At 36.0% G+C, this 21,916-nt stretch overlaps 1 protein-coding gene across 6 annotated transcripts in view; it reads right to left on the bottom strand.

Moving 5' to 3' along the window:
- DMD (dystrophin) overlaps nt 1-21,916 on the bottom strand; it is a 1,043,683-nt gene that overhangs the window by 228,510 nt on the left and 793,257 nt on the right. For all 6 annotated transcript variants that reach the window (XM_054291254.1, XM_054291257.1, XM_054291256.1 and 3 more), the window contains one exon: nt 12,697-12,886. In XM_054291254.1, coding sequence (XP_054147229.1) covers nt 12,697-12,886 — 190 coding nt within the window. The remainder of the gene's footprint in view (nt 1-12,696; nt 12,887-21,916) is intronic.

Below are 21,916 nucleotides of genomic sequence, written 5' to 3'. Positions count from 1 at the left end.
GCTTCAATTCCAGCCAACTGTCTTGCTCAAGCCCCTCATAGAAATATAAATAGATGTTTAAATTTCAAAGGATCCAGACTGTGCTTTCTTTTTTGTGCTGTTTTTTGAAGTTTTGAGATCATCTGTTTTATGTAATGTAGCTGCAAAAATATTGCCTCTGAGTTAGCTCTGCAATAATTCACTCTTGCTACAGCAATGGTTGAGTAAACAGAAGCTTCTACCAGAGGCATTCTTTTCTATTATTTATTGTAATATTTTTTCATAATTTAATGAGAAAAATTTAAAAGCAATATTTTCATCCTTTCATGTTAAATTAATTTACAGTGCTATAAGCCATAATGAAAAGAGAGAAATCATCAGCAAAACAGCATGCTAATAAAGACAGATTTCTACAAAGTTTCTTAACTAAACTCATAAAATAATTTTTTTCTATTTCTGTCAGGTCCAGCTTGTTTCTATTTGTTCCCTAGCATTGAAACATACAGTGAAAATTACACGACAATGAAAAAGCAGAAACTACATAAGAGCATAGAAACTGAGAAGAAGAAATATTTTAAGCAAATCTGATTTATATTAGCATATATTCTAAATATCTGCCCTCATATTATGTGGAAATGTCAACCTCCAGCCTTGCGTGGTAAAGATCTTAGAAATAAACCCATAAAATATTTAAATTAGTAAAGTAGCCTCAAAAATTAAAATAAAATAAAATAAAATAAAATAAAATAAAATAAAATAAAATACCCATAGTTTCCTCTCCCTTTCCTCCTTCTCACCCTGGGAAGAAACTACTAGGTGAAGAGTTTCTGTCCTGAGTCAGTCACAATTGGTGTTGTCAATCTGTAAAATTCCTTTTTCTTCAACAGCACTTGAGTCTCCCAGGATGAGGCTCAGTGCAAGGAATTGGTGGCTGTGGAAATGCTGCTGCAAGTTTGCTCCAAGGACACCACATGGAATTTCTGCTTCCCTGCCCCATCAGAGAGCTGGATTAAAACTGGTAAATGCTGGTTTCACCTGAGGCACTGTGAGCCCCACAGCACCTGGGGGTAAAACTGTGTGCTCAACACCCAACAGGGAACACAAGGTAATGAAACAACAAGGTGTCACTTACAGCTCCCCTTGCAGAAATCACAGTTTTTGGTGGTATATTCCACGTCTCAAAAATCAAAGGTTAAAATAAAATGACTACTTTTTTTTTTTTTTATGCAAATCAACAAGCTGGGATTTAAACAGTGCTGCAACTCTTACTCACGAGGCATAGAATTACAATATCATAGTTAAAAAGAAAAAGAGATGATCCATTCAGGCTAATGCACTGTTGTGACTGTAATAGGTGTAACATAAATGAGAACAGGTTTATTTCATAGCTTTGATCTCACAGCTTCCAGCAGGTTTCCAGGTTCTGGAAAGAAAGGATTTGCCACTTCATTTATAGATCAGGCAAATACACTTTGATATAACCAGTACAAAAAATAGCAGGACAACTGTAAGCTTTTCCCAGCAAAAGACCTTTGAAGTTCAACAATGAAATTAAATGACTCAGTCTTCTGGGTTTTGTACTTAGTCCTCTAGAAAGTGTGTCTTGCTGTTCTTTTTTGTTGAGCTATGAAGTAGATGCAAAAAAAAAGTTATTAAAATTGTGTCCAATCTAGCAGACTGAGGTAGAAATTAGGTAGGTTTAATATAGTAGACAATATATGGTATTTCTGGGGAGAATATAATATATATCTTTAATCTCCTTAGTTACTAGTTGGTGCTCACATTTCCTCCACTGGCAAAGTTCACCCAAAAACTGTAATATCAGATTCAGATACCAGAAATTAATATTGTAGCATTAATAAAAAGAAGTCACACAGTCTCTTTTTAAGGTTAATTCATTTATTTCACAACAAATTATCAGTGTAACCTCATATAAGTTTTCTTTGACCAACACATTTTTTTTCAATCAAGCTGCTATGAGCTATGAAGACTTCTAATGTGAAAAAAATTACACAAAGTAAGAAAATAAAAATGTTCATCTTCAGAACTGATTAATATGCATGCTTCTTGGTGACTATGGCCTCTTTTAGTTTTGCTTTATCTTTTCAACTACATAGACTGTACAGAGATGAAGATATTAATTCTAATTTGAGTCCAGACATTTTCCCTCTCATACCAATGACTCTGATGACTCTTAGTGCATAATACTAAATCCAGCCTAAATAAAAATATGATGAGCAGTGTATTATTTTCTCTACTATAATTGGTTATAAATACTGTGTTCTGTTTTAGATGCGTAATGTGGTCAGTTGAAAGCTGCTAATTTACTGAGGCAAAAATGGACAGCTAAATTTCCGCTCTCTCCTGCCATTTCTACAGCCTCTTCCACCTCTATTGTGATTCAGAAGAGTTATTTCGAGTAGAAGGGTAAATGTGAAAAACTACTCTTATTTCAGGCACTTCAACCCATTTGATATGGAAAAGAAACATAAAGGACAGAAAGCATTAACACTTTCCCACCTGGTAACAACAGAGGCAAGACGAGCCAGAGCAGCATCAGGCATAAACATTTCTCAGAGAGTCAGAGGAAAATATCCAAACTAATATCACTGCCTCAACACTCATGAGACATTCGTGTGGGCAGGAGGGTCAGCAGAAGACACAGCTTAAAGCCTGGAGTGATCTGGAAGAAGAAACTTTCTAGATATATTTTCACATATCTTCTATCTATGACTAAATTCATGGTCACAGTTTTGGGGAAAAGTGATCTCAGCAGTCTGAGTTTGCATCTTGTTTCTTGTTTCTCTTCTGTTGCCACATGGGCAATTGCATGATTTAGAAGTATACAGAGTGGTAGGATCTGTGTGGAACTATAAACTCTTTAACCTATAAAAGAATGACTTTCACTTCACCAAATGAAGTAAAAAAACCACATTTACACATGCGACAGAGAACACACACACATTTTACACCAAGTTTAGGCAGCTAGTGTAGTCAGTGAGTTATTTAGCTACTTCTCCAAGGCTCTCTCTAAGTCAGAGGAGAGAAATGTTTCTCCAGGGGGCAAACAGCCCCAGCTTAGCTGGACTAAACTGCCCTTTGGAAGTGTTTCTCTCTTATCCTCATCTGCGCAGAACTGGGAAGGCAAGGAATTGCAACCAAGCTGAGCTCAGCGGCAAAACCTCCTGCAGCAAAACACATTCGGAAACAGCTCTTGGACATTTCTCCATGGTGTGAGGAGATACTAACACAGATGCTCTTGGATTACTTGGGAGGTGAAGAAAATGGGATAACTGCATTTGACCAGCTGCATAACTTTCTAGATTTCACCAGCTCTTAGCAGGAACTTAAACAGCTCACACACCATTAACACTTAAAAGGAGGTGTCAGAAATCGACTCTACATCACCTGCAGTAAGAATTCATGTAAGAACAGGTGGCAGATACACAAAAAGCTCGTTATGGGGGCTCTAAATAATTTTAAGGCAGACAAAACACTGGAGAGAGGACTGCATTGCTCTAATCTGGTTACTCAGTGCATTAAACTGATACCTGGATAAAACCAGCAGAGCTTGTTTCTGCTTGCACCAGTGTTTGCATCCTGCTAACTTCACCTAAAGAAAATTCACATATCTGAAAAAAACCCCACATAGCCCACAAGGTGAACAGGTTATCTGGATAAACTTAAACCCACATGGGAATATATATGAAGCATAATAGAATGTATATATAAATACAATAAATATAAAAGAAGAACCTATAGAATTTATGAGCTTATATCTGATTTCCAGTGACATAGACTCTCTCAATCTCATGAAAAAAACCTCAATATTGTATACTTGGTAGGCACCATAACATCAAATTACCTTCCTCTCATAAAAATATACATAAAATCAGAGAACTGACAACACAAAAATAGCAATTATAAGCCCTAGAAAGAGTATTAAGTAGCTATATATTTTCATTACATTATTCAAACTCTGAAAATGAAATTACTTAATAACAATTTCAGAGAAGTTAAGCCCAAATATAGTTACATTAACTGAAATGAAACACAGTAAAACTATGACAAGTAACTATAACTTTAGGCTGGATTTTCTGAATTCTCAAACATGAATTTTAACCAAATGGAAAATCCTGAACACCAGTTTACCATCTCCTAATCATTTAATACAGAACTGCCACAACAAAGGACAAATGTCCCCTTCCAGAAAATTGCTAATGTTATCAGTGATAATGGGTGATGAACCCATGGACTCACTGCAAAACAGGCTGACATAATAATTCTAAACTAATAGCCAAAAAAATAGCCTTTGGATTCATAAGTGGGATAAATGGCGGCTTATGTGATGAACATCAATAAAATGGAATCATCCACTCAAGAGAGAAAAGCTACAAAATGAAATGGAATCCAATGAAAAGAAAGGATTCAAATGAAAAATGTGGCATGCAAGGAAAAATGAACATGTGGAACTTCATGCTGACAGAAGAGATTCAAATTGTTGTCAGCAGTTGAAAAAATAAAGTGTAAACTTCTGACAGAAAATAAAATTGGACACTTGGTACAGAAAAGTTACTTTTGCCAAACATTGTCAAAAGTAGATAGTGGGAGTTGCTACAGTAAACAATTGCTGCACAGTGCATATAAAGAACAGCTACTATTGTGAATAAGTGTAAATTCACATCCAGAAAACCTGTGACATAGCAGCTATATACTCCTAAAAAGGGAAATTTGGAGGCACTTCTTAGAAGACAACTATTTTTCTCAGTCCTATCTTAAAACTTTTTACAAAGCCAGTATAACTTTTCTCTGGAAATTTTTTGTTCTTTTATTTTATTCCTTATTTGTATTCTTTGCAGGTCACTGACTTCTTACATATTCAGGAAGATATCTGCCCTAAGCCAAAATTAATACTTATCCTCAGTTATTCACTGTACAATTGATCCCTTTTACATTAACATGTTAATAATCACAATACAATCATTTTTTCTTTTTGCCTGCCTTGGGAAAAGACACATTTGGTCTCACAAATGAAAAATTATGTGCACTTTAGCCAAGTGTATTGAACAGTCTGGTAGGAGGCATAATTGCATAAGGCGCAGATACCCTTTTAATCCCATCATCAGAATATATTAAAGGCAACCACTGGGGTTTTGCCTAGTTTTTACTGATTATTCACTTTTCAAATAAATGTGCTATAAGTAAATACAATACAAAGTGAATAGAAGAACTAAATGACAGATTAGAGTGCACTAGTAAATACTGATGGTCATGGGAAGATGGAATAGCAGAAGTCTTCAAAGTTCTGGTAACCACTCAGTCTAATTCCTGCCACTTCAAATTGATGGGCTACAGTGAAATAAGACATATACTTCCAAAGATTATGAGAAAGTCCATCCATCCCTTCTTTGGATGTGGGAGAGCCTACTTTAGAAAAGCTTACACAAAGAGTGATGGGGCATCCTGTAGAAACGGTAAGGTTAGGAGAACATGCAGGAATTGGAACTTGCTCAGAATAATGGCAAACCATCTTATCCCTTCTATTAAATTTCTGCTTGGGATTTTTCCATGCTCTCCTCTAATAATCTTACTCAACACAACAGAAACTTACATTTCATGCTACAAAAGCTTTTCCCATCTAATCTGTGTTTGAAAACCTGTGTTTAAAGCTGGTAGGGTTTGAATGCTGATCTACAAATGAAAAATTAGGGCTATCCCTCTGGTGTGCTCAATAAACTTTTACAGAGGAAATACATAAATCAACCAAGTGAGAATAAACTAGGATATTTAGCACATTTGAAAAGTTGGATTTTTCTTCTACTATGATTATGAGAACATATGCAAATGAGAAATTAAAAGAAATTTATGTTATTACTTGGAGACACCTACTTTTTATGTGAAATTTCGGACAATTGAGATCTGTTTATTTTCATGAGAATAAGTTTTAAGAGTCTCATTCTAGTACCAGAGAACTAGATATCTTGATAAAACAAGCCTTTTACCTCCCAAAAGAAAATTTGTGCTGATAAGGGTTTTTTCTTTTAACTTCAGAAACAAGGGGGGCAGAAGCAGAATACACATTAATGCATCAACTCCTAGACAAACTACAGCAGCAATATGTTTCTGTTTTTATAATACAGACCATCCAGATAAAACACACTGAAACAAAATACTTGACAAAAAGTAATGACATCTACCTATTTGGTTTATTGCTGATTTCTGACCACTTCTCTTTGATCTCCAGCTAAGAAGAGCAGTTGTATTATGGTTATCCCTGCTGAGAATCAGCACCTGTGTGTGAATCTCCTGTGAAAGTATTCAGTATTTGACACTTGCTGTTGACAGCAAAGGAACATTAATCCCCTTCCTTGTGACTACTAATTGTGATACTGAAAAATTTGTGACCATGTGTTTTCAAAATAATATTTGTAAAAAATCCACTCAGAGGAAAAAATTCACTCTGAGATGCTATCTAGCCTTTCCTCAGATTAGGTAGTAAGAGCACTTGTTTTAAAACTCCAGATTTTTCAATTTATCTTCTATTACTCAGTGGAATAAGATGGCACTGACAGTTGCTGTTCTATTCCAGGTACTGTAGAACAGATTCTATTTCAGAATTGGCAACAAGTTGGTATAAAAGGCAAAAATGGAGAATTAAACTTTTTTAAAAAACCAGGTAAGGAAAGAAGATTATATGTTATTTTTAAAAAGTTTTAAACAATTACAAGCAGAAGTGAGTGATTAAAAAAGTGTTTCAGAATGGAGAATGAAAAAGTGCTTCAGAACAGAGGATGGAAGTACTTGAAAATTAATAGTTTTTAGTAAATTCAAGTGAAATGAGCAAGAATATTACAGATACATTCTCTTTTCTATTTTACAGAGATTTATCATCTAATCCATAGATCATTCACAAAATGAACTGTATTGGACAATAATATATAAATTATATTTGAAATACATTTGGAAGCAATGTTTTATCTCTCGAAGAACCTATCCTGATAAATTATAGAGAAGTGTCAGGAATATGCATCTACCTCAGCTTTTTACTACTGTAAAAAAACAGCTGCCTGACACCTTAAAAACAAGTCAGCACCTTTGAAGAATTGATAGGAACAGAAAAGACAAGAGTGCCTTGTTTGCTGTTCATGTCCCTCAGATGACATTTTTAGATAAAAAGATCACTATGAGAAAATAAAGGTACTGCCCATACTGTATATTCTGAGGGATAACTTGAGGCACTGCATATTTTTCGTATTATGAGCAGCAAAACTCCTGACTCTAATGGAAAACTACTTAGGTTATAGGCTAAGTGAGCATGAAGGTGGCAATAAAAATAAATCTGCTATGTATTTCATGCTGAAGTATTAACCTTGCTTCATTTCTCATATTCTGGCATACTTTTAGTCAGGTCTATACTACCAATAATTTGTCAATCATCATAGATTATTTCAGGAACATTTTTTAAGCAGTGTATAGAGTACGAAACCATTTTCCAGTTACTGTTTACCTAGGTGTCACATGCAGTATTCTTCATCAAATTTCAGTGAAAAAAGTCTGTGATTATATTCATCTACAGGCTTAATATTAACTGATTGCATTCATAAAGTAACAGGATAAATCCACACTAGCTCCAAAATTCTATTTAATATCACATAAGCTGCATAAAGCGTTACATACAATGATTGCTAAAAAGACAGACCAGAAAAGTACTTCATACAACCATAGAATTCTTAAGGTTGGAAAAAAACTCAAAAAGAATTAAGTCCAACTGTTAACCTAACACCACCAATTTCACCACTAAACCATGTCCCTAAGGGACATGGGATCCAAGGATTGTGACTCAACTAATTCCCTGGGAAGCCAGTGCTTGTTCCAATATTTGACAACTTTTATTTTGAGAAAATTCTTCCTAATACCAAATCTAAACATGCCCAGGCACAGCTGAGGCCATTTCCTCTCAGGAGAAGAGACCAACTCCCATCAGCTACAATCTCCTATCAGCTGAAAGCCTGAGCCTCCTTTTCTCCCAGCTAAACACCCCCAGCTCCCTCAGTCACTCCTCATAAAACAGGACTGGCCCCAAATCTGAGCCCTGGGAGCATCCTTGGTGTCTGTCCCCAGCTGGATGTGACTCCACTCCCCACCACTCCCTGGGCCTGGCCCCACAGCAAGTTTTTACCCAGCAAAGAGCACACCCATCCAAGCCATGAGCAGCTGGTTTCTTGAGGAGAATGCTGTGGAAGCTCTCTTCCACACAATCCAGGAACCTCCTAGAATGCTTCTTCTCTGCTGTGTTTCTGCATTTCCAGAGGGCATCTGGTAAGTTGAAGCTCCCCAAGAGAAAAAGGACTAGTGATTATGAGACTTCACCCATTTGCTTGTAGAATATTTCAACTTTTTCTTCATCCTGGTGGGAGGTCTATAACAGACTCCCACCAGAATATCTGCCTTTCTGGACTTCCTCTGATTTTTAACCAAAACCACTCAACCCTGTTGGCATCAGCATCAAGCTCTAGACAGTCAAAACATTCCCTTCCATGCAGGGCTGTTGGACCACCTCTCCTTCCTTCCTTATATCTTCAAAGGGATTTATAGCCATACACTGCAACTCCAGGCATGCAAGTCATCCATATCTCTGTGAAGGCAGCTGTGCCATGGTTTTCCAGCTGCCCAATGGGCTCCAGTTTCTCCTGTTGGTTGTCCCTGCTGTGTGCACTGGTGCAGGTGGATGTTGGGCTATAGATCACTCCACCTTTCTACAGGGAGAACTCCTAATTCCTGTATGACCACTCTCAGGTGCTTCCACGGTGTCTGACTCATCAACAACTCCTGTGACTGAACGGCAACCACACGGTCAGAGAGTTCTCTTGGAGATGTTGCTGGGTTCAGAGGTCTCCTGGGTTGACTATATGATGCTTTTATCCCCAATCGTCTCGTTCTGTTATGCTGAATAATAAGTTTTGCACCTTTAAGACTTCTTGCAGAGAGTGAAGAGGGGACAGAAGTGCAGGTTTTTTTCCAGACACTGCTCTCACTCCCCCACATTCCTGCTCCTGAACTGTGTTGTCTGTGGACGGACAGACAGTGGGACAGAGCTCCCCTTTGCTTTTAGTTAGTTTTAGCTAGCTGAGGCAAAGAAGTTCCCTGGACTGTGGTTTTTTCCTTTTTCTTTGGACCTGTTTAAACCTGCTCTGGACTGAACACCCAGGGGAGCACCGGCAGCTGCACCTGAGGCCCACCGGGCCAGGCCTGGCCTGCGACATTTGCAGCACTGAGGGACTGACCAGAGACTGAGTGAGCTGAGCTGCAGCCCGGGGATGAGGTTTCCTCTGTTTGTCATCTCTTTTGGAGCGGCAAGGGGTTTTATTGTTTAGCATTGTTTAGGTTTTGTTGTATAATAAACATTTTTTTTCCACTTTTCTCCAAGGAGGTATTTTCTCCCAGACCGGTTGGGGGGAGGTGCTAATGGGATCTGCTTTCCTACTGGAGCCCCTTTGGGGATTCTCTCCCAGATTTGCTCTAAACCAGGACAAGAGGCCTGCAGGGCAGGAATAAAGCTCTGGATCAAAACCCTCCGGCAGAACTGACTCTTTTCCTACACCATTGCCTTAAAGCTTCTCTGCCAAAGGTAAACCTGAGCTCCTGCATTCCTGGACTTGTCTCCAAGAGCCCAGCTGCAGCATCCAGCCAGCCAAAGGTGTATCAGGGGTGAAAATACCACAGCTGCCACCTTTGGTCAAGCAGTAAGAGTCAGACGAGCCCAGGTACATTCCATTGGCCTATATTGGTAATTATTCCAATATACCTCCACTGAGCTGTCAGACCAAAGGACCTCACTAGCACCATCCCCCAAGCATGCTGTTCCCAGGCTTATCTCTAGTGAACCTGGTTTTATATCTTTCTCCCTTCAAATTCAGTTTACTCTTCATTAAACACTGATAACTCCTGTGCAAAGATCCTTTTCCCCCTTTGGGACAGGTGTACCTCATCTGTCACCAGCAGGCCTGGTGTCATGAAAACCAACCCACAATTATAATTAACACAGCTGAGAGTTTGTAGCACTAGAAGTATGAAAGCAGAAAGTGAAATTAATTTTCATCTCCTTCATATGGTTACTTAACAAACCAGGCCTCATGAGGACGCATGATGTATTTCAACTAGAAAAAAATATAAAAAAAGAAGCAGCACATAATTACACAACCCCTTGGAGTAACGGGTTTGTATCCTTGAAAATTCTCCAGAAAGTATTCTAACTGTGTGAATCACCTCCACTATTACATTGCTGTCAGTTCAGATAAATGATGCATGCAAATACATGCTTGTACAAACAAACAGGGTCTTTATATTGCAACATTTTAATATAATTACATCATTGGGTAATTGGAATGTGCAGTTATATAAGTCTCACCTTTCTCCTTCTGCTACTGAATGAACTGCTAACTACTAAGGAAAGATTAATCTTTATTAGTGACAATTGAGTTAATGGCTTCTGAACATGAAAAGGAAAACAAATGCCTAAAATGTGGTATTTTCCGAGACAAGCAACTGCTGCTATATAAAAAGTTTCTCTACAGCAAGTCATTATTTTCCTAATTGTTTAAAGGAATAAGATGAAGTTGGAGAGTGTAAAACAAGAAGCTGATGCATCACTAAAAGTGATCCTTGTCACTACAGAATACAAGGATACAAAGCTACTACTGAACTCAGAAACTTAGGTTTGTCATTATTTGTGTGGAAAACTATTTATCAAAATACTGGTTGACAACCAGTGGTTAAAAATATCAAATTAAAACAGAATTTCCAGAGTCCTAGTGACTATTTTCACATTATCCAATTCTATGGAACTGTGTGAAGAGCAAGACAGAGACTGTAGATCTAAATCCATTTGTTATATTTGGCCATAACTTTCATGCATTCTAATAAACCCAGGGAGTCAAAGTTTCTTTCCAAAGACTCATGAGACACTGGTATTCAATTAGAAAGCACTGTTTTATTTTACCTCCTAGGATCTGAATTCAGCCTGATTGGTGAGAGGAAAAAAAAGAAGAAAAAAAATTGCATAAGGGAAAAAAAGTAAGTTGGAAAATTCTAATTCTGACTGAAAGAATTTAGGATATTTTCTATGCTGGGGCAGGGCTTGCAGTTTTACTACACATACTGATAACAAAGCATATTGAGGACATGGACTGTATTTGAATATGTCTGTTTTGATACAGGTACAGAAACTCACTAACATAGTGAGTTTCTTGGAATATACTGATTCTCAGTCTTTGCCTGATTTGTTATGTAGGGTAAGTATATTTGTGACCCACAATACAGAGTTAAAAAAAGGCTTATCACTATTTAGGCTTCATGTGGCTGATTGTATGCATTAGTGAGCAATAACCTCTCTCCACAAAGAACATAAATACATTCTTTGGAGACTTCTGTGACTTACTAAAGCTCCTTTTTCTCTGAATCTTTCATATGCATAAACTGTGAGCAAACTACACATTTATGTCATGTTCTTGCTTTTCATCTTTATACATCAAAGTGAATTGTGAGAGGGAACTCCCACAAGCAGGGTGTGAAGCCTGAAAGAATCAATGCAGCAATACCTGAGAAACAGAATGAAAAGTCATACTCTCTTTCCTGATCATTCAGCTGGCATCATAAAATTGTTCTATTGATAAAATTGTGCTCCATTACTCATTTTTAGCAAATAGATTGACAATATTTGCTCCACTATCAGGAAAATATACCTGTTTGTACAAAAAGCTTTCACAATAAAGACTTGATACAGAGCACTGGGTTATGACTACTGCATATATCACCCATCATAATAAATGAATTTATTTTGCAGCTAAGAATTCTTGAACTACTATATAAATTTAATCTTTTTTTTTAATCACTTATGGCTAAATTTTTCACAGTATGTTTTTCATCATTAAATGAACTAAGGCATCGATGGCCTTAAATCTCCAGCTTTGAACTTTCTGTCAAAATCAAAATAATGCACTGTGAGTGAAATTTTTTCACTGAAAAGGTCACTGAGCTTTAGAAGAGGCTGCCCAGGGCAAGGGCTGAGTCAGTATCCCTGGAGCTACTAAAAGATGTGTAGATGTGGCACTTGAGGACATGGTTTAGTGATGGCCCTGGCAGTCCTGGGTTGATGGTTGACTTGATCTTAAAGGTCTTTCCCAACCTAAAATTTTATATGATTCTATCAATACTGGAATAAAGGGTCCTGTCTTCCAAACATCCAATCAACCTCATATGTAAGAAATTTAAGACCTCAAGCAGACATATCTGTATTCCTCTCAATAATTGTAGTGAAGAAAATGCAATGGAAGTATAAAAACATAGTTCAACAGCCCCATCTCAACTAATTAATTTTCTTTCTCCTCAGGATTCTCTGGAACAATAAATACAATATTATCTTTCCTTAAGATTTTTTTTCCCCCAGAGGAAAATAACTGTAAGAGAACTGTCCAGGCATTTACTATGAAAATTTGCATCGTTATCTCTTTTTATTACCGCAACGGAGCGTGTTGACAATAGACTCCCAAATTGCCATTTCTTAATGTATTTGAAAGTAATGGAGAAAAACTAATTCAGTTAAGCTACAAAGAATAAACTTTATGCAAATTATGTAACTTCTATAAATATTAGATATGCTTGATAAACTCTCATGTTTGTCAAATGCCTCTATAGTGAATGCCTCTAAGTTTGGCTTACCTGCCACTGTTTCATGAGGTCCCGAACCATTTTGGCATCCTCTAGTGTCTTTTCTTTGTGTGTAGCATCCTGCAGGACATTTGCAGTTGTTTCAGCTTCTGTAAGCCAAGCAAGGAACTTTTCAAGATCCAGGTAGAATTGCTGCAACATTCTTAGGGCTGATTCCAGAGCTGCTTCACGTTCGCAAACCCTGCACAAGTACAAATAATCAAATACAGCGCTCTTTGGAAGAAAACAAACCTTAATCATTAAATCAAAATATAAAAAAGACACACAAAATATTTTTTCATGTACCAGTCAAGGTAAGTTTGCTGATGCATTAGCTAGAGAATTTCTACTGTCTCTTTGGCAGGTTCTTTTAAATATTTTCACCTGAGAAGTAGTAAGCCGAATCAGTCTGACACAAAATTAAGCAAAAGCACATCTTTCAAAGTACTATGCCTAAAATATTCACAATGGAAAATCAGAAGTAATTCCCTTGTTTTGTTTTAATAAAAGATTATTTTTTTTACACTACAGTGGAAATACTTGCTTATTTTTAGAAATCACAAAATAGTTCCTGACTATTGCATGATACAATAAATTAAATGATTAATTTTCACTACTTGAAACTTTTGGAGCATATGTTCAACACCTTAAACTCTTATAACGCTAAAGGTTGTGGTGAGCTTTGTGATTTTGTTTTTTTTTTTTTTTAAATGTATTATTATTTTATTTATAATTTGAATGTGATAAATTACAAGGATAATCTCTATCAATTACAGGATAAAATACAAATTTTAAAGAGAAAGGCTATCCTATCCTTGGGGAAGGTCTAACTCAGATTAGGGAAGAACACTAAAGATTTCAGCAACTCTGCTGCTGAAAAAAACATTAAAGCAGATCTGTGTTATATCAGCATTCATGTGCACTGTAGGTGTCATGTATTCACTGATATTTTTGCTTAGAACTTGAGCAAAATATGGATTTAGAAACGTGATTAACTAAGTATGACATTGTTATTAGCAAAAATAAGGTTACTTACCTATTGTATTACATGCATATTTGTTTAACATCAACATGATACCTAAATAATTTTTAAGATCTGAAAATACTTACTAAGGTCATTTGGTAATGTGCACTACTTCAAGTGGAATGAATGCACTTTGATGCACATCTTTGTTAAGTCTACCCATCTGTGGTGGTCTTCACATATCTCAATAGATTTCCTGCCTTGTTACTTAGGGAGAGACTAGGATACGAGATTCTAGCAGACATAACTTCTCAAGCTGTAATTAATCAGAGGAGGTAATGAAATTTTCAAGTGCTGATCTCTCTTTCTAATCCTGTTTCCTGTCGTGAAGGGGTTGTACTCCTTGGTAAGTGATGATATCACCCTAAACACCAGTTCACTGGTGGAAGTGAGAAAAAAAACCAAAAAAACAACTACCACAACAAGTTTTGCCAAGTGGCACTGACTTAACAATTTTTTTGACAAGTATATAGCTAAATTGCAGCAGAAGATAGTAAGAACAGAAAAAGTCAGTCAGAGTACAGGCAAGGACAACCACTACAGGAAAAAAATATCCTCCCTGAGAGACTAATGTTACAAGAACTGCCATATTTCTATTAAATTTTTAATCCTTTGACATCTTATTTGCTTTTCCCCACCATTTTGTTAAAAAAAGGACTTATTTTTCATTCAAAAACCGAGAAAGCTATTGAATGCCTCACTACAAACTCATCCATCAGTGTTTGTTTTAAAGCTTAAAAATGGACTGGATTTTCACCTCAGCTGCACCTGTTGCCACCTACAAGAACTCTCCACATCATGGCACTGCTTAGGCTGCATTAGAATGTGTCCCCAGGGCTGTCAGCAGGAAACACTCAGCTGCAGAACAGTGAACATGGATCTCTTTCCCAGCTTTATTCTATGTGGGCATACACATGGCTCGTGGTCAGGCTACACTTCTAATTTAAAATAACTGCAATGAAAGAATTTGTTGTTCTTTTTTTAAACTAAAATAATTACCTAGAAATGACACCTAAATATACTAGCAATGTGCATTAAAAGATAATAAGACACAGAAAATCTTTTACCTGGAAAAGTCCATATTGACCTATTTACCACTTTTAGCTCAAAACCAGCATGAAATTTATTCAACACAACTTGGAAATGGAATACAATTGCATGATCTAAATGTATTTTTTTCCAGTTCTTTAGAGCACAATTCTAAGATATGCTTTATAGCATTATTCTAATTCAATTTACAGTGTGCAGCATGGTAGTTAATAGCCTTTGCAGAATCACATAAAAAATTTTTTCTCATGCAGTTCCTTCATAATATGAAAGGCACATTTTTAACTACTATACACCTGCATTCCTATAAATACATAGCAATGCTCCAAAAATAACAACATTCTGCAAATACACAGTGAGATTTAAAAAAAAAACCACAACAAAACACAAGCACAGATATGAAAAAGATATTTAAAGGGAGAGCAATTTGAAGGATTACTCAAAGTCAGAATTAGTGTTTTAGAGAGACTCTTGGACTTCATGAAAAAAAATATAGTCTTTTATTCATCTGGGCAAAGAATGAAGTTTTTATCATGAAGAATCTTCTGGCACTTCTATGATGCACAGAAATCTTATGGCACATAATTCTTTCAGTCTACAGAAATGTGTTTCTTTATAAGCATACCAATACCACAACTCCACCAGAAATTGTGTAGTACATTGCATTTTAAATTTTGGTACAGCTAACATGCAATAAACATTCAGCTACATTGACTGTTCTGCAGCATATCAATAAACTTCACTCCACTTGGATTTCTCACTACAAAATTATGAAGATAGAATGAAAAAAGAAAGTCTAAACAAGAACAAAACTGAGCATCAAATCCAGCATATGCTAAATTACATAGAATCATAGGGGTTAAAGAAATATGTATATTGAGCAAGAAATTATTGCACAAAAACAAAATAATTGCTTTCTCTTTAGTCTGTATTATCCAGGCATGTTTGATTTCATAGTGAGTGCAAACAGTAAGAAAAAAAATTTAATGGGATAATAATGATTTAATCTGTTATACTATGATATGAAAATAATCAGAGAGTGCATAACCAAAGGCTTCTTATTCAAGGAAGAAATATTAAAGGTGGAATTCATCTTATTTTCATCTAGACTCCCAGAGGACAGGCAAACTACACTCCCTCTACAAAACATGGATGCAGTATTTCTGGAATTCAGTTTCTCCTCCCTTGCCTATACACATCTCTTGTACCAGATCAAGGTCAGAGTAAACTATTTCTCCTGACTACAACAGTAAATCACCTATAACTTTGACTATTTTCATTTAACAAAAGCTTTAAATTTTTTATGTCTAAAAATAGGCAAGCTGGTCCCCAAACATCCCTGTAAATTTGATTTTTAGGAACTAGTGTCATCAGTGACAGTGGACTCACCAACTCTAATTGTTGTATGAGCTTTGTTGCAGGGCAGAAGTTATGATGCTCTTTTAAGTGCATGTCAGCTGAAGGCTTTGAGTGGAGGGAATAATGGTTGCATGCCAGGGGAAGTGAGTCAAGCAATGTGTGAACACTTATACTGCCAGGAAGATGTTTTAAGGGTTTTAAAAAAATGCACAAGAAGGGAAAGTTACCAGCCTGTGTTTCAGGACATTGTTGTTGTGCTGAGAACTTTTAAAGCTAATATTTTTTAAACATAACAGTATACAAATGTTCATGAAGAAAAGGATGGTAAAATTAAGTTATCATCTCAGAATGTTCTGTAATTCTGTGATTGAAAGTATTGCAGGAGTGCTTCATTCAGCACTACCAAATCCCATCCAACACTATGAATACAGGGTTTGTAGAGGCTCTGCAAGTGTGAATATCAGATTTTTCTTCAGCTGTAGTGTTTGCTTCATAATTTGGAATGAATCGTTCACATTTTATGAGTATCTGTGTATTTCAAATTGCAATGCTTATTCACAGTATGAGATGGATGGTGAGGGTCAGTGTGTGAATAATGCTTTGAGATGCTCAGGTAACAGGCCATGCAGTAACTGCAGAGCACAAACTAACACATTGCTGTTCCCCAGGTATTTCTTTAAGAGCAATAAAAGTAAAGCAAGTCTGTATCATTCAGTGTTCAATAGATCACTAAATCACACTTCCATCTGCAGACTGTAGTGATCTGAAGTTATCTCTCTGAGACATAAAATAAAATATCCTGGACTACTGGCTGACAAAGCATCAGGAAATGGTTTTACTCCTATAGTTCATGTGGTTCTCTCTCTATAACTGTATTTTTTCTTTTCCAACAGTATAGTTCCATACAATAAAAAATAAAATAAAATTTAAAAAGTTACCTGAATTTCCTATATTCAGGCAACTATCACAGAAAATTTGAACTACATGCATCATCCTGTTAGTGGTGGAAAATGTTTGCACCATTTTCATAAGGTCTATATCCCTTTTATGTCTATGAAAAAGGAAGAATTGCAAATTTTGTTATTGGAATATTTCATTTTTACTACTAAATAAATTTCAGTCCTCATTGGTAACTTTTCTTCAGCTGCTCTAACTTGGACTGATAGAGAACCTATCAAAGAGGGAGAATAATTTAACCTCAGATAAAGGTGGAACACAAAGAGATGTCACAGATATGAAAATTAAATTCTAAAATAACTATTATTGATATAATTTTGAAATGCAAATTCAAAATAAATAATATTCATTAATTTTGGGATTGCTGATTAGAGAAACTTTTTTTCAGAACCCAGGTACTATCTTCTACAGTGCCAGTTAAAGTTATTGATACATGCTAGTAAGTGATGAATGTTCAGATTAACTCTGGACTGCCTGTTACAATATTCAGTGGGGAAAACTACATTGAGACAGCATTTTAAATACTGCTTTCCTGTGTTTTTCTGGATGTGAATTAGCTTAACACCACGGTAAGGCACACTTAGGATTTTTGCAGTAGCACTTCTGCATAAATGTGCCTTTTAGTACCATCTGAATAGAGGTACTAAGCTTTGTCTGTTGTAGATCACTGGCATATGGAAGTAGATATAAATTTTTGGAGTGATCTTTATATATGCAAACTTATGTCCTACTATCACTATTTTGTCTGGCTTGGAAAATGTTCTTGACCAAGTTGATCCTACAGTACTGGAGATTGCTCCCCTCTGTGCAACTCTACCTCTGAAATAATTTTGTTACAAATTTCTAGAAAGCCTCAAATTGAAACCAAACATAGAGCTACAACTTCAGCATCCAAACCACTTGAGATCAGCATCCACATGTAGCTGACATATGTCCATAGGCTCTTATCCTCATTCTGAGTGAGGAACCAGGAAAGTTTGGTGTGCTGGTACAGAATTTTGTACTCTAAAGACAGGCTTGGGAATTGGCTGGGTATCAGTCAGCAGGTGGTGAGCAATTGGATTGTGCATCACTTGGCTCTCGGGCTCTGTTACTCTCTCTCCTTATAGCTACAATGAATATTAATAATAATATTAGTAGCATATTCAGTGTCATTCCAACCCTTCCATCCCCTCAGTTAATAAATTGTTCTTATTTAGCTTTTCTAGAGGAGAAACCCAGTAGATTTAGCTTTTCTTTTCAATTCCTCTCCCTGCTGTAGGGAAGTGAGCAAGTGGTTGATGGTACTGAGCTGCTGGCTGGGGTTAAACCTCGACAGTGCAGTGCTTCTCTCTGCCTTCCATTTCTCACTTTCTCAATTTCTCAACAACTTGATCTACTGCCTGAAGACTTGGCTTCTTCAGATAAGCTGAAGGGCATCTCTGCCTTGACTGCATTATCCATATTTATAACAAACGAATAGCCAGTGATACAATTTTAAATTCCAGATTTAATTGGGCATACAGGGAGATTAAGTGCAACAGCTGGTCCAAAATAGACACACAAAGGCAGCTCTCTGCTGATTCTCTTTATTTCTGCAGGAAGGAAGAACAAAAGCCCTCAATGTCCCCATGCTCTGATTGGAGCTCAGAATGTGTTCACAGGGACAAAGTCCTGCTCTTTCCCTAGCAATCACAGTTTCCTAAATGATGACACTTTCTTCAGATACAAAAATTAGAACATTCTAAAGCATCTCCTGATCTTAGTGATAAGCCCACGTTTTGTCTTTTCTTAAAAATCTGTTGAGACCAAGGGGAAAATGCTTCAATGAACTGTTACTCACTCTATTAAGCAAGATGGAAATAATTTTTTCCTGAACCATTCTCGTATTATAAATCTCCTCAAAACAAGAAAATATGTTTCTGGTGTTTCTCTGCTGAGGAAAATGAATGCAGCAAGAGAGAATTATTATTCCTTTTTGCTACTATTCATTGGCTTGCTTGTTTCTAGCCTTATACCTCTCACAAACTTTCTTGAAAAATACAGGACTTCTATGAAAATCACAAAAATTATCAACCATTCTCACAGCATTTTCCTCTGAAATTTCCTTGTTAAAGATACTAAATCAATTTGAAGACATATTTTTGAATTTACACTCCTTGTCCCATACATTTCTTTTTAAAGCACAACAGATATTGAATAGCAAAAAGAGAAAAAAAACCCAAAAACCCAAAGAAACCCTATATTTATCCATAAAGTTTCAGATCAGCCTTGGCTATTACTCCCCCATCTATTCTACACGATTTTTTATGAGACTGAGAAGAGTTGCTAAAAACAAAGGAAATATGACCCCTTGGGGAACAAAATCACATTTATGGGCTTCTGTACAGGCCCTTCAAACAATCCCTTTTTAATTAAGCACCGGACAACATCAGCACAAAGGGATCTGTGTTATCCTGTAAGAAAACTTCTCATCAACCTTTTAAATAAAAGTTTCTGTCTCTTCTTATACTCTATTCACTTATGGGATCCTACATTCCCAAAATGACCCTTAATGGGATAAAAAAGAGAGAGAGTTAGAGGGAATGTTTTCTAACAGGCTTTTCTTGCCCACATCACTTTTGTCTCCTTTCCCCAGCTTGCTATAACATGGGTTAAGAATATATAAAAACATATTATAAGTGTATACATCTTTATGTTCATCACAACCATAGATTATCACACTTACATAGTGAGCTACAGAACAATCCTTAATGAACCTAAGGAGATTCCTTTGTAATTACAATAAATTACAGATTATCTTTTCTGCTATTGAAAACAGTTTGTGTTTACTTGTGATTTTTAATCTCCTAATAAACTTTCATTAAAGTCAATCGTTTTACAGAGAGTAAATCATAACTGTTACCAGGTTAAAGAGAAGGGAATCTGAACTACACTCAACAATCACAGAAATATGAGGTATCATTAAAAATTATTTATAGACACAGAATAATATTCTGAATAATTCACTCCAGAGGCTTTTCTAAATGGCCCTCAATCATATTTTAAAGAAGTATCCTAAATCTTTAAATAGGTAAAAAAATAAAGAAAAGAAAAAGAAAAAGAAGTCCAAAGGAAAGAATATACAAAACAAAACAAAATCCAACAGAACAAACAACTCAGCAACCCCCCTTCCCTCAGTTCTCTGAACCCACAGAACAGATTCCAGTCTAATCCTTGTATAATTCAAGTAATGCCCCAAAAGGACATGGGAAGATAATATTTAACAATTCTGTTACTCCCGTTGAAAAGACAAGTCAGAAAAAGAAGAAATCCTAAAATCCCTAAAATCAAAACTTAAACCAAACAGACAAAGCTAGTCTCTTATTCTACCAAAAGAAGTAAAAAGATTATTGTTCTGTTTGACTTCTTCATACTTCATGGTCTGTAACATGTAGAATTAAGTTTTTTCTTGCATTCCAATACATATTCTTTCAAAATTCCAAGGCAGTTGACAATAAAATTTAATAAATAGTATATTAATTACTCAGATGTAATTTAGTAAGATAAAATCTTTGCTTTCTAAGACAGTGAAGTATAATTTAAAATGATTATGGAATTAATTATATTCTAAAGGCTCTTGTTTTCTTAGCCTTACTTACAGCAGAAACAACTAGATTTAATAAGACTGTGAAATGCACTGATGGCATTACATGAAATCAATTAGGGCTCACAAAGGATACTATTAAACTGTTAGTGTAGTTTTCATTTGGAGCACCAGCCTCTGAGGGCTGAACTCCATGGCCTAGCAAAAAAGTGATTTGCTACCATGCAAGAGAGAGAAGCCTCAATTCCCAGGCTGGAAAATTTGTCTGGCAGCACTTACAGTTCTTATTGCATCATGCATCATATTAAGTAACATTAAATAAACACTTAGATAAAAACACACATTATTTTTTCCCCTCTAAAACATGGGCCTCAAATAATACTCACATTACACAAAGATGCTGACAGATCAGACTGATTCTATGTATTTTAAAACATGTATTCTGTCAACATATTTCAAGAAGCATAAAATACTAACCAGAAAAAAACAAAACAGCTCTGAAAAATTCAGGTCAGAAGCAGCTGGTAAGAAAAACTGAAAACTCAGGCAAGCATCTGAGTAAGAAGGACAGAAGGCAGCCTGCCTATTGCCTCTTATATTTATACAGTCAAAAAAAAATATTAGTTGCAAGAAACACTCCATACCTTATACATTTATTTTTTACTCTTCAGGAGGTTTCAAACTCCAATAGAAAACTGAAATATAGAAAAAGTTCTCCATTATAAGGAGATAATCTGATTAAAATAGATCTGCTGTAGAAAAATGATAAAACATCAGGAACTACAAGCAGAGTTATATGAGAATATAGGGAAATACTAATAATTTATTATTATGCAGATTCAATAACATGGGCAGAAATTACAGCCCTAGTTCTGTTCCTCAGGATCACACAAACATAAATAAATAATTAAGTAGTGAATTTCCAGAGCCCAGTTCAGCAAATTCACATGGTATTAAACTCACTCTCAGTTCAACAGAACTTCAGCATGTGTTTGATACAAAAGTCCTACAGAGAAAATCCTAACTCCACTGAGGATGAATGGCTAACCTTCAGCTGACTTCAAAGGGAACAGGATGTTCTCTGATAGTTCTACCTCAATTCTTTTTTTGGATGAATTTCAAAGACAAAAATTCTTAGTAGGAGAAATCATAACCCTTCAAATAACAATTCTGGACCATTTAACAGAGTGGAGAGAGACATAAATACACCGAAACTCTAAGTCTGGGAGTTAGGAAGTCTGAATATTCTGCTATGAGGAGACAAGACAAAAATGGAGATA

Source organism: Melozone crissalis, unplaced genomic scaffold (assembly GCF_028551555.1).
Source record: "Melozone crissalis strain CALT ecotype California unplaced genomic scaffold, PUWL_Pcris_2 ptg000090l_1, whole genome shotgun sequence".
NCBI lineage: Eukaryota > Metazoa > Chordata > Aves > Passeriformes > Passerellidae > Melozone > Melozone crissalis.
Note: the sequence above shows the minus strand (reverse complement) of the source record. Positions and strands in the feature narration are given on the sequence as shown.